The sequence below is a fragment of the Syngnathus floridae genome, chromosome 20 (assembly GCF_059516105.1).
Source record: "Syngnathus floridae isolate MCC-2025c chromosome 20, RoL_Sflo_1.0, whole genome shotgun sequence".
In the NCBI taxonomy this organism is placed as follows: Eukaryota; Metazoa; Chordata; class Actinopteri; order Syngnathiformes; family Syngnathidae; genus Syngnathus; species Syngnathus floridae.
In genome coordinates, this window is record NC_142432.1 from 3,570,883 (window position 1) to 3,584,929 (window position 14,047).

General features: G+C 41.1%; 1 protein-coding gene across 4 annotated transcripts in view; it reads left to right on the forward strand.

The window, feature by feature from the left end:
- The window catches only part of kcnh2b (potassium voltage-gated channel, subfamily H (eag-related), member 2b), an 80,869-nt gene that overhangs the window by 62,358 nt on the left and 4,464 nt on the right, over positions 1-14,047 (forward strand). For 3 of the 4 annotated variants that reach the window (XM_088363788.1, XM_088363790.1, XM_088363791.1), the window contains 16 exons: positions 8,200-8,379; positions 8,467-8,570; positions 8,638-8,776; positions 9,288-9,442; positions 9,639-9,733; positions 9,803-9,943; positions 10,008-10,207; positions 10,339-10,395; positions 11,923-12,175; positions 12,337-12,530; positions 12,603-12,705; positions 12,775-12,920; positions 12,986-13,118; positions 13,186-13,375; positions 13,707-13,812; positions 13,907-13,987. In XM_088363788.1, the coding sequence (XP_088219914.1) occupies positions 8,200-8,379; positions 8,467-8,570; positions 8,638-8,776; positions 9,288-9,442; positions 9,639-9,733; positions 9,803-9,943; positions 10,008-10,207; positions 10,339-10,395; positions 11,923-12,175; positions 12,337-12,530; positions 12,603-12,705; positions 12,775-12,920; positions 12,986-13,118; positions 13,186-13,375; positions 13,707-13,812; positions 13,907-13,987 (2,277 nt within the window). The remainder of the gene's footprint in view (positions 1-8,199; positions 8,380-8,466; positions 8,571-8,637; positions 8,777-9,287; positions 9,443-9,638; positions 9,734-9,802; positions 9,944-10,007; positions 10,208-10,338; positions 10,396-11,922; positions 12,176-12,336; positions 12,531-12,602; positions 12,706-12,774; positions 12,921-12,985; positions 13,119-13,185; positions 13,376-13,706; positions 13,813-13,906; positions 13,988-14,047) is intronic. The other variant, XM_088363789.1, reaches the window with a different exon arrangement.

Below are 14,047 nucleotides of genomic sequence, written 5' to 3' on the forward strand. Positions count from 1 at the left end.
TTCATTTGCATGTGACGGGAATTCCGCCAGAATTTAGCAGGTTACAACCGGCCTGTTTATTCAGTGTGTAAATATTTTTTTTGTTTTGGCTTTTTGTGACAGTGATTACAAAAAAAAGAAAGGGCTTGTTAAGAGAGGAGAAACGATATGCAGTTTTACCGACTATGAAGATTTTTTTTTATTATAATACATATAAATATAATTTTTCCCATTGAGTCATTAATGCAAATCAGTCCCATCTCAAGGTATTTGCCGTCTGTTGTTTACAAACATTATGAAAATGGTTTTGGACATCAGAGAAAGCCTTGTGTACTCATATACTAGTTATTATGATCCAAGTATGATTGGTTTGTAAAGGAGATTTCATTAAATGACACGTCCCCCAAATATAATCACACAAGAAGAATGTTGTGCTGTGACTTGATGGCCAGGGAGGGGAGCTGCTGACTCCCTGATGAAAAAGACCCCAGCCCATTTGTGTCCATAATAAAAATCCAACCTCATCATGCAATCTCCCAAACTACCATAAATCAATAATATCAATGATATTCTGTTGCTTGGAATTCTTTTACTGCACGCTTGCCTAAGTAGTAAAAAGTTTAGAAGTGATAACCGAAGCCAGGAATAAAATGCCAACACAAAAACAAAAAATGACTTTTAAGCATAGTGGCAACTACCGTACAATATACAGCAGCTATGGGAACATTTAAAGTATGTATAATTATTATTCCAAGAAGTCTAACGTCAAAAGGATTTTGTTCCTTTCCTCTGGCTGTGATGCCAATACGTGTTTTAATGAGCAGCTTAGCTGTAAGAGGTTTACGATCCAGCTTCCATCCTCTCTTCTTCTTCTTCTGCTCTCCAAGCCAAGTTCCATCTATGCACAGTAGCGACATGTGACATACTCACTGTTCTCCTTTGTACAATTTCTGCACCCATGACGTCTTCCTTCTCACGTCACTCTTTTGGCTTTCTTTTTTCCATCTTTATCCATGCGTTTATTCATCCCTTTCCATCCTGTGTATCTTGGCAAGCTATCCCCAGATATGGAATTCTGACAGAGCCCGTTTCCTCTGTGTTGTTAAAAATAGTATTTCTAAAATTTTGACTTTCGTGTAGTTAATGTTTCGGCTGATAACTGGGAATGTTTCGACTAAGAGCTTGACTAATAAAAGTGCAGGAACATCCTCCAGATCCCCTTAACTACTGATGGAGTCATGAAGCCACAATTATTCCCCAATGCTCTCATCAACTTTTCATTGAAAAATTGTTAGACAAACACAGTTCACCATTTTTCCTGATTAATTTGCTTTTGCAAAGCGGCCGAACTGGGCAGTAATGTGTTAATACTTTTCCGACCCAATAAACACTCCAGTCTGGCAGTGGGCAAGCCCTTTCTTTTACCCTTCACTTCCTAATATGTCAGTGTCTGTCTGCACGCCCACGGCAGTTTCAAAGTGATATATCTGCTGAGATATTGGGGAAGTGAGCCTGTGAGGTTTCCTGATTGAATATAAAACATTTGATGGTCTGTTGCTTTGCAATACCAATCCTCAGGATTCCTGAAGTGTTTAATTGCAATATAGAATGATATTAGTTTGCATTTGTTAAAAGAATGACTAATTATTCAGTATCTCATGTAAATATCCAGACGCAGATGCAATAATAAATAATAAATATAATAATTATTATTATTATTTAGTTTATTATAAAAATAAAATAAATATTATGATGATGATGATGATTATTAACTACTGGACTATAGTGCTGTGCTTTTTGGCTAGTTTTATTGTGAATTATTTGCCAAAACATGCTATTTTTATTTCCTCGCTCTCCTCCCTTGATTTTCTCACTCCACCGCTCTCTCACCACACCAGCGGTATAGCGGTATTACCCACAGCAGCAGAACAGCATCCTGGCTTCATCTCCAACTAATGGGAAATAACTCTCATGCTGCCATCTTCCGTGTTTTTTTTTTCTTTCCTTCCTCCACCTCCTCCTCATCCTCCTCCTCTTCTCTGTTGCATGCTGATTTATTGAGTTAACAACCAAGCAGCCATCAGCAGTCACGCTGTGGGTGGAAGACAGTCGAAGAAACTCAATGAGAGGTGACGACAGCGGTGGGTTGATCAGGACTTGAAAGCCAGCTGGGGTCTCTTTGGAGGTCTGCAAAAGGGAAGACGCATCAGAAGCAGACTGAAGTGCATTTTGGAGGAAGCTGGTGCAAGAGGCAAGATGCCAACCGGGGGAAAGAGGAGATTTTCCAGGATGAAGGCTGGAGCCTCTTCCATATGACAAGTGGCATCAGGCATGATGATTTTTCCACGCCGGCCATGGTAGCCTGACCTCCTTGGTGTTGCGGGACCACTTAGTAAAGTCTTGGCCAGGGTCGAAACAGCCAGCGGTCACGGATGCTCGGGGGAGGGTGGGCTGCCCTGACCCTGACCCCAACCCCGGTGAGTCGCCGCTGAGGACCATGGTCCTACCATTGCTGCTCAAGCTCCTCAACATCTTCCTGCGCCAGTCGACCTTCGCTAAAGCCCTCGCCGCAGATCAGCGCTCAAGTTCCTGCTGCCCGCCCGCTGTAATGCCGCGCCCGCCCGGTCTGCCAATCTCTTGTCGCCGTGGGTGGGAGGCGAGAGAGCACCCATCGCGTCTGCCCACCGAAGGGAGAGAGGTGAGATAGAGAAGGGGCATCGGGGGAGAACCAGGAAATTCGACTTGCTTCGATTTAAGAAGTTTAGATGGCAAGTGAAAATAGTCTTGTGCATTCTCTGCACTCATTATAACCGAAAGTGAGTACATAGAAAAGTGAATTTTTATAGAATTGATCAATAAGCATTTAAAAATGCTTCATGTTTTTTTTTTTCTCTGTAGCTGCAGTCATTTTTTTTTTAATTATGGTGTTGGAAAAAATAAGAATTGTACAGTGGAGGCAGCCCATCTGTCAGGTTTATGACTAAACAAAAATAACCAAAACACATACCGTAGGCTGGTGTAAAGCATCACTTGGAACACTTGGATCTCTTCTGGTTCAAGCGCTGATATTGGTCCCTGCGTTCTTGCTCGTGTTGGTTTCTTCCCTGCAGTTTCTCTAGGCCGTATCGAGTCACTTTTGATCACGTCATCTTCACCAGCAGGACATAGGGGCCATATATGAGAAGCCACTGTCCTATATTTGTTGTTTTTATAAACGGGAGCTGCAGCAGGATAGTGAACTGATTTAATGTGAACCAAAATTACATTACAGTATATCAAAGCCTTGAATATGACTTTCATTTTGGGTTAGTTTCAATAGCTACGTACACAATCATATGTCTTTTTAATACTATTGTAATGTTATAATTACAAAATAGAAATAAAATCGCTCATTCAAAGTATTTTTGTCCACGTTAGTATCTTATTTGATTTATTTTTATTTTTTATTTTATTTTTTTCATTATATTGGCATCAATTTTGCTCACACAGGTCTGACAAAAAAGTTTCAAATGATAACAACTAAAGTTTAAATAGAGTACAAACAAAAGCAAGGTTGCTGCTTCCTGTCTGGAATGCAACTCGGGTCAAAGATCAGCCGTGAAATAAGAAGCATATTTTTCTGGTGTATGCACAAGTTGTAGTCGTGATGCTGACTAGCACTTCATATAACCAGTTTTGGCTCAGTCTCTGCTGCTTTCTTCTTTTCGCTCTTCTCCTCTGTTCCTCCCACACAGCTTTCAGACAGGCCCTGTATGACACCTGAAAGCCCCCTCAGCTTTAAATGTACCTGCTTCTACTGTTTAAAGTTATGCAACAGTTTGGCAAACCTCAAAATAGGACACAACCATTGCATGAAATGTCTTCTCTCCTTGTTCTTTTCGAGGCAATTAAAATCCACCCTCACAAAACCAACAAGATGGTTGTAAACCAGAAACATCCACAAATATTTTATTTTATTAGCCTGCTATCATGTTATATACTATACTACAAAGTATATGATGAATAATCTCCAGGCTAGTCCATCAATACGTTTAAGTAGATGAATAAGGGTCACCATGGCAACCGCAAAAAAAAAAAAAAAGCTCACTTCATTATTAGAAGACAGTGAAGCATCTATTAAAAAAAAATTGTAAAGCTGAGAAAAGCTTGTTGGATAGTTTTTCCCTCGCCAGTCTACTCAAGGGCTCAAATGAAGACAAGCAGATAGAAAATTGATGAATAGTCATTTGACACTAATATCAAATCAGAGTAGTTTTGCTGACTTGCTGAAATTCCTCGACAGTACGAACGACACATTTTAAGCTTGCAAGAAGAGTTTTCAGCTTTTTGATTCCAATCTAATGGTCCGTTTGCAGATGACTCATGGTCAGATGGCCATGCGGCATGATGAAGGAAGATGATGAGATTCAGTGAATGCAGCTGCATGAGTCTGCCCCACAAACTAGGAAATTACGCTGGATTTTTTTTTTTTTTTGCTGGGATTGATATTTCAAGTCCGATATTATCGCTTTGATTAAATGACAGAAACGATTTTTGATGCTAAGGAATATTCCCGCCAAGAGGGCACGAAGCAATCATATACAGTACGACTAACATCTTCTGTATGTTCCTCTGTAGGCTCCACACAGCTAGCTGCCTCTTTGATTCAAGTGGCCTGATTCCATCGTTTGAATGTTAATGCATGATGGCATCCCCCTGATCACACGCGGCTCCCTTTTTTTTTTTTTGTGAACCGAAGCCATAGCTCATCAAGTCTCATCAATATTGCACCACACTGCAAATGGAGAATGCAATTTCATGCTGCCAAAATCTCAATCCACAAAAAAAAAAAAGTGATGTCAAAAATCCTCTTTATAGGTTTTGAATACTCGATTCTGCAAGAGAGTGAGAGGAGATTAAAGATTTATGATGAAAGTTTGACTCGGAGGTTGTGTAGATTAACACTTTGGGTGTGAGCGTGTCAGCAGCCCTCCACATGATGTCGTGGCCCTTACAGCGGTTATTAGTGTTTCGCTGCAGCTTTAATATTTCAAGCCTTGCTATCATGGAGATTTAGAAAGAGAGAGGGGCTCAGTAGGGGGAAAAATATGAGGTAAGGGAAAAAAGAGATTTGAGAACGGTGAGCAAGACGACGGAGACATGCGGAGAAGAAAAACATACATCTGTAGAGAGAATTGGAAAAGGGTGGTGAGTTAGATAGAGGGAGAGGCAACAAGGCTGAGGAAATGTGTTCCTTTGTTATGCCTTCAAGAGAACTGTCGGGGCCGGGCGAGAAAAAGGTCAGCCACAAAGGCAATTGAGGTGGCAGGCAGATTAAAGTGCATGCTCACACACTCATGCTTTTGCTCTCTCTAAAATACTAATTGAACGTGATGTCAAATTTTTTTTAAGGTTTTAGGTTGTTTTTTTTAGGAGGTTGTTCTCACTGATTGGTTTCAGTTGCCACTCAGTGTCGGTGAATGTGAGAATGAATTGTCTCATTGTGTTCGTGCAGTGTGATGGATGGAAGACCAGGCCAGTGTGTCATGTGCCTTTCACTCAAAGTCAACTGGGAAAGGCTCCATCCGGCTCCCTGGGACCTCCAACGGGCTGTGCTGTCTAGAAAATAGATTGATGTTATTAGTTGGTTTGGCTTTACTTGAGATGTACGTTCGTCGGAATCTAATTGTGACCTTCGATTCATCCTTATAGTTTAGAAACTGGTTTTCAGAAGCAGGTCATTCCATTTCAGGGATGAGTTTTGAGATAATGGTTAGAGATGATAAGGTTAGGAAAAGTTTTCATCTAATTAAAGTAAAGGACTTTAATGAGACAGTGAGCGATAAAGATTTGGATTATTTCATTTTCCAGGACAATGTATGCCACCCAAGAAAGCTACTTTATGCTTTGCCACAATTTTCCTTGTCTTATTTACATTTCTTGAATTTATTCAATTTTATTTCATCAAGTGGTTGCACAAAATAAAATAATCTAGATACATTTGTCAGATTTTTAAATCAGGTATACTTTTTATTATGATGCTTCGGATATCTCAGCTCGTCATTTTAATTCCAGGACTGGATGTGTTTAAAGTTAAAAATATCCATGACCTTCGTGTCTTATTTTGTGTGCTTTGGTCAATTTAAATCTCCTGCAGTCAACATATGGGCTTTATAATATCAAACAGTCATAATCGAATATTGCATTATTAAATGGATATCAAATTTATGAGTTGAATTGCTCCCGAAATAAGGTTCACTATTTACAATAGAAATTAAATTTGACGCCCTCTGAAAATTTGATGTGCTTCTTGCCAGGACAGATTTTTTTTGTAATAGCGAGTGTAGGCTCAAACGAGGAGTGCTGTTTGACTATAAATTATTGACTAGCTTCTATTTTTGAAATATTGACCATGTTTGCGGAGGCTTTCGAGGCAGAGCTCTATATTGGGTGTTTCAAAGGAAACCTCATCAATTTATAAACAGGCCATGTGAAAGAGCAACTGTCACTTTATTGGCACTAGCATGTTTTTGAAATGATGTGTTTCTTCTTGAGTTGTGTGTGTGTGTTTTTTTATTAATCAGCCACATCTTTGTTAGAAGAGGGTGTGTAGACTTTTTATGCTCGGCAGCATGCTGTTTTAGCGCCTTCAGCTAGCGTTTACTTCATTGGCATTCGTTTTATATTCCCTTTGTGATGCACTCACACTTGAGCAGACTGTCATGTTTAATAAAAGACCCCATGCGACTACAAATGGCTGAACAGATAGGTGCTCTTGGGTCATTCGGCTCTGCTCGCTCCTTTTTGTCAGGTACTTCTTTTCAGATGTCAAATTTAAGTGCTCTGCGCTCCAAGCAGGTTGTTGTCGCGCCAAGTTTGAGTCGCGGCACATGAACAATTTTTTAAAGTGTAATTGTGTTATTTGTGGTTGTCTGATGACTTGTCAGAACAAATGAAAATCTGATGGAAGGTGGTCTTTCTTTTTTTTTTTAATTGAGGTGGCTTTATTAAATGAGCCTCCTCAAACTTGGGTATTATTTCCCAATTATTATTAAATGATCTCGACACATTTTTTAATGCGTTTGTTATTTGTGTCTGACTCTGGATGACAGAGTTCAATTGAGGTCAGCTTATTAGGTTCATGCATCAGAAGTTCTTGGTATGCCTGTGTGTGCTTGATTTTTTTTTTTTAAGCCAATTTCCTCTTACAAGAGAGAGTGAGATAAGCTCCAATTCACCTGCAACCGTTATCAGGACAAGTATTTAAGATGGATGGATGATGGAATTCCAATTTTGTCTTCATGTAATTTTTGGTCGGCATTGACAGCATAACATGAAAACAGGACATGAATTATAATCACGCGTCTAATTGAATCCATTTTTAATTACCCTCTAAGATGAGCACATCCTGGAAATTTCGGCTTCTCCGATTGGCCAGACTTGTTGATGAAGATGAAATAAATAAATAAAAGTTCAGGGTCATGTCAAAGATGATTTGAAAAATGTTTTACTGCACAGGGGATTCTCCTCCATACACTACCAACAGCGTGACGGGGGTGACTTTCCAAATAGATCATCTTTATTGAACAGACAGCTGAAGAACATTAAAGAACTGATTTAAGATTGCCTAAAAAGCATAAGAAGGACAAAAGATGATGAGGGAGAGTGGCCTTTGAATATTTTTCAATGCCATATAATGATTATGAGATTATTATGGTTATCATGATTTACGATCCGTGTCCAGAAACCACATGAGGAACATTTTGTTTTTAGCAATCATTTCAAAACGAGGCATACGTTTTATTACTTTGTACTAATTTAACACAATAAAAACCACGTCACCTTGTGAACATAGCAATCATATGATTTTGAAGATAGCTTTGTGTGACTCATAAATTCACGTCACAACTGGATGACAGGCCTAAAAAAAAAATGCATTCTGATGTTCAGTATTCTTCCAGCACAAGGCACGCTCCCGTGGTTCATTCTTTTGATTCTATTAGGCAGCGACACAAGGCAGGCTTCCCTGATGCTTCTGTCACGGATTCAGTCCTGCAAATGCAGATGCTGGAATATATTACAGCCAGTAACACGATTAAAATTCCTTGTATGACTTTGAATGTGTGGGGAGGAAAGTAACATCAAATATGTGTGTGTGGACATACATTGTCATGAAGACTTTTCTGTCCCAATTGTTCTTAATTGAACTTGTAGTCATTGTGTCCGCTCCCTTTCTCCCAGGTGCTCTCGCTGGGTGCAGATGTTTTACCAGAGTACAAGCTCCAGGCTCCTCGTATCCACAGCTGGACAGTGTTGCACTACAGTCCCTTCAAGGCGGTGTGGGATTGGCTCATCCTGCTGCTGGTCATCTATACCGCCATCTTGACACCTTACTCAGCTGCTTTCCTTTTAAATGACCAGGTGTGTGAAGCTCTACTGGACATGGTGCACATCCATCCTGTCATTTTAGATTCTCATAATTTTTTTTACATCCTCGTTTCTTCTCAGGAAGAAGCAGCCATGCAGCGCTGCGGTTATTCCTGCTCGCCTCTCAATGTGGTGGACCTCATCGTGGACATCATGTTTATTATCGACATCCTCATCAACTTCAGGTATGGATTATATAATGTGATATCTGAAGGATAGATATGACTTACAATATCTGCTTTCTTCTCTCAGGACGACGTACGTGAACTCCAACGATGAGGTGGTGAGCCATCCGCTGAGAATTGCCGTGCATTACTTTAAAGGCTGGTTCCTGATCGACATGGTGGCCGCCATTCCCTTCGACCTTCTGATTTATCGCAGTGGGGAAGAGGTAAGGCGCATTTAAAAAAATATATTTTTCCAATGATAATAATAGCATGGAAGATGTGATATTGTTTATATGGGGGGGAGATTTTATTTTTATCATAATATGGTGTGGTGGACCGAAGCAAGAAATGGAAGTGGCGAACCGAAAAGTCAGGAAGCGAGCGATCCATTGAGGCCAAGGATGATTGATTCACTCGCCCGCGCCGCTCGGCCTGGGGTTATTCTGAGTGCTACTTGATCTCTCTGTAATGACATCTGAATACGTTTCAATATTGCTATTTATCTTATTTATTACAATTTTATGGCGAAGGGAAAAAAAAAAGTTCGACATGTGGAAACTCCCCAACATTCTAATGGTGCCTGGGAGGTTCACTTCATTGATGTTCCCCAGAAAAGCCAGTGAGCCAAGAAATTGCAGATTATTCTCAGCAGACGGCTATTACTTACCGTGTGTAATACGCTGTCCCTAAAATGAGAGATATTCCTCAAAAACATTTCTTTTTCTCTCTCATCAGACCACCACTCTGATTGGCCTGCTGAAAACGGCTCGTCTCCTCCGATTGGTCCGCGTAGCACGAAAACTGGACCGCTACTCGGAATACGGCGCAGCTGTCCTCTTCCTCCTCATGTGCACCTTTGCCCTCATCGCACACTGGCTGGCCTGCATCTGGTACAATACTTTTGAAAATTAACAATCTATTGGATTTAATTTTGTCCAAATATTAAACTGGACTCAAGCATGACCTGAAATTGTGTTCAGTGACAAATCTGTACTTTGAAAATGGATTCCTTCATTCCACCAATGTAATATAAATCTGATTGTTGGAAAGAGAGCGGCACGCCTAATCCAAGATTATAATCCCCAGGTACGCCATCGGCAATGTGGAGCGGAACGGCTCAATTGGGTGGCTCCATACACTCGGGGACCAATTGGGAAAACAATACAACGACTCCATGCCAGGTACTGCCAATATTATTAATATGACAAAAGTCAAATAATGCAGCTTTTGTAATCTTTATGCTTGACCAGGAACGGGACCCTCCATTAAAGACAAATACGTGACAGCCCTGTACTTCACCTTCAGCAGTCTGACCAGTGTTGGTTTCGGAAATGTCTCCCCAAACACCAACTCGGAGAAGATTTTCTCCATCTGTGTCATGCTCATAGGATGTAAGTTCTGATTTTTTCAAATATTATATGCACTGAAGGGTTTAGCTCACCACCCTTTTTTCAGCGCTAATGTACGCCAGCATCTTTGGGAACGTCTCGGCCATCATCCAACGGCTGTACTCCGGAACGGCCCGCTACCACACCCAAATGCTTCGAGTCAGGGAGTTCATCCGCTTCCACCAGATCCCCAACCCGCTCCGGCAAAGGCTGGAGGAGTATTTCCAACACGCCTGGTCCTACACCAACGGCATCGACATGAACGCTGTGAGTATTCGTCATTTACGCGTACCAAATTGCTGCGTGTGTACGCCGAACATCAAATTGAGTGCGTGTTCCGCGTGAATACACCCTCCCAGGCTAGAGTAGTATTTTGAGCTTGCGTTGTACATTAATAGGATGATTGGAAGTCTCAGCATGCATGGTCCGACACCATCAAAGAAAATAGGAATGATGTGAGTATTATAAATAGCACACACACACTCCCTCTCAAGCTCATATATGAAGGCGAGTATGTGCTCTGTTTGTCACACATATTAGGGAGGAGGGGGGGGGGACATGCATGACTGGTGATCAAGTCATTCAATTGTGCTGACCACAAAGGCGGTATAATGCCGGACAGATGAATCACAGCCGTCAAGCGTTTTGATGAACTTCCAAAGTGACCTCTTCCTGAACCGTTAGTCACGGCCAACGGGAGGCGGCATCTCGGCTGACCTCGTCTGCTCGGTAGCACCGGCGAGATTGCTTTGACGCGGCTGTGACACACAGACACACCAGCGCAATCATAAACATGTCACACAGTTCAGTCGCGCTGACGTAGGGATTTTCGGTTTGAGAGGATGTCGTCTTTATGACCGTCACGTCGGTTCATACACGTCAAAGAAACACGTCTTTTTTTCCAGGTATGTTTTTTTTTGTGTTCGATTTAAAAAGAGCACTCTCAATAGAGCTCATCAAAGCTTAATTATAACGTTCATAGAGAAAAAAATAACCATCATGTCTGGGCTGTAGTTCTAACACAATACTGTATTTAATTTGTATTTCACTTTTGTAGAATAAGTAAGCCATTTAAGTGATGGTTTGATGAGGCTCCAGCGGATCATTACTTCGCTTTATTCTGAGCTCCAAAATGAGCAGTTTGGATTAGGGAATGTTTACACGAATGCTTTTTATGACTGCGTAGAGAAGACCTCGTTTTGTTTGGTTTTGACTGATTTCATTCCTCGGTGAGAAATAAAATATTATATATATATATAAATGAATATAAATCATTAGCCATAGCATGACAAAATGGCGAAAGAGAGAACGTTGGAAATGATAAGATAGAGGGAGAATAATAGTAAGGGAGGGATGTATGTAGTCGTGCCGTTGTTAAATGCACACTTGTGCTCCGTGCAGTCAGTCAGAGTTATGAGTGGTCTAGAGTTTCCAGTTAAAAGGTCCGGGGGCCCCCCATGCTTCCTGCAAACTCATTAAAATTGCATCTATTCTTCACAATAACAACACTCTACGGGCCTGCTCACTTTGTTCTTGCTGAAACATTCACAACAACTTCCACAGTTTAATTTTGCTGCAAAACAATGGACATGCACTCTTAAAGCTCACAAACTGCTGATGCGTTGAAAGTAGACTCACTCAGGAGAGTACAGAACTCCAAAAAGTTTTTGAACACTGTTTGCTGGTTGTCGTTGACCAATAATTAGGATTCGAAAAAAACAGCTCCCAGGTAATAGTCGCATAGTAGGCCATCGAAAAAAAAGCTGCAGGTTTTGAATGACACCATTCTGATTTAACCCTCCTCCTATTCATCCGCTGTATTTCTAACCCTTCCTTCTTTCCCATTCCCTTACCGTCTTTTCACCCACCTCCCTTTTTATGTCATCACCCTCCTAATCCGTCTTCCTCCCTCCATTTATCTCGGCCTCTGGATCTTGTCCTCTTTGCCCATCCCCTCCGTTCCCGTCAACCTATCCCCCCAGGTGTTAAAAGGTTTCCCGGAGTGTCTCCAGGCGGACATCTGTCTCCATCTCAACCGGACGTTGCTGCAGAACTGTAAGGCTTTTAAAGGCTCCACCAAGGGCTGCCTCAGGGCCTTGGCCATGAAGTTTAAGACCACCCACGCACCCCCGGGTGACACGCTCGTCCACGCCGGGGACGTCCTCACTGCAATCTACTTTATATCCAGAGGATCCATTGAGATATTAAGAGGAGATGTGGTGGTTGCCATATTAGGTAAATAGTCCCTTTACTGTTTTCTTTTTCTTTCGAGGAATTATATCTAGCAACACTAATATATGCATTGATTAATGGCGCCCTCTGCTGGTCGTCTTATAAAAGTTCATGTCAACAAGTTGCATTTTCACATTTTATATTCCTCTGCTTATCATTATCAGGAAAGAACGACATCTTCGGTGAACCCATCAACCTGTACTCCCGACCGGGTAAATCCAACGCTGACGTGAGGGCTCTAACCTACTGCGACCTTCACAAAATCTTCAGAGAAGATGTTCTGGAGGTGCTGGACATGTATCCTGAATTTGCGGAACACTTCTGGAACAACCTGGAAATTACCTTCAACCTCCGTGATGTGAGTATATTACTGTCATTATAATAATACAACAAAAGTGATTTATATTGTTCATATTATGTTGTTTTTCAGACCAACATGATCCCAGGATCTCCAAGTAGTGATGAATCCAAATGTGGGGGGTTCAACAAACTACGCAGACGGAAATTATCCTTCAGACGACGCACAGAGAAGGGTAACACATCATAATAAGAAATGCCTGACATAAAATTCTCACCATTTTTTTTCTCACTTGCCTGACCAGATGACGCAGATGTGGGTGAAATTAAAAAATCCCACAAGTCTGTAAATAGAAGAAGAGAAAGAGAAGCAGCCCATAACCAAAAACGTCAAGAGGCAGCAAAGAGGCGGTATCGCGACTCAGTGTCTTCCCATTCCAGCGGGGATGAGGTAAAAATATAATTTAAAATCAATTATTAGTTTATTTTACTTAAATGTATGTCCTGATTTGAAAGAGAGAAGAATCAGTTGTAACAATGTCTGCAATGATGGAGAACCATCATGGCCAGGCGGCACACAAAGCCTTCACTGAAAGCACCGATGGAGATGGGGAAGTCAAGACGGGCAACACCTGCAATGCATTGTCAGGTAAAAAACATCACATCACGTCAACTCATCATTTGAAAGTCATCATTCTCCTCTCTTTTGTCTTCAGGTGCCCTCTCAGGTGTGTCCAATATTTTCAGTTTCTGGGGGGAAAATCGAGGGGGTGCTCAGTACCAGGAAGTTCCCAGCTGTAGTTTAGCCCCGCCCCCAGCCCTCAGCACACCTTTGCACAGCTTGAGCCGCCAGCAACGCAACCAGCTGGAAACACGCCTTGACCTGCTGCAAAAACAACTCAACAGGTATGAATATAAATATGTCTTATGATATTCATATATGAGTCATCAGAAAGAATTTAATTATATAGCACAGTGAATTATGTGCTGCATTGAAAAAAATTATTTGGACCAGCCAACTGTCTCAAAATATATTTAGGATATATTCCAAAGCCTCCTTTACTTTTTGATATGATCCCAGTTAAAATAATCAATTTTGGTTTAATAAAAAATGTACAATTTAAAAATTTGTATTTTTTTTAACTCCCTCTCAAATTGAATAGAACAAGTATAACTAATGCAAACTGAGATTTTCAAAACTAATCTAAGTTGATCATTAAATTTATATTGTGTCCAGATTGGAGACTCGCATGTCAGCAGATATTGGAACCATCATGCAGCTGCTGCAGAGACAAATGGCTCTGGTCCCGCCCGCCTACAGTGCTGTATCATCACCGCCTCAGGTAGAAATATTATCATGTACACTTTATTTCCAAATTGTATGACAATGTAGAAGTTGAACAACTTCTTGCTCTAATAATGACATCTCACTCACAGGCCTCCCCATGCGCTGATCCAGGCACTGGAGAGAAACAAGTTCCGCCTGTGGAGATAAACACCCTGGCCTCCTTATCACAGGTTAAATACTGTTGATGTGAAAAAAATTGTTTTAAATAAAGACGCTATAACCGACATTGT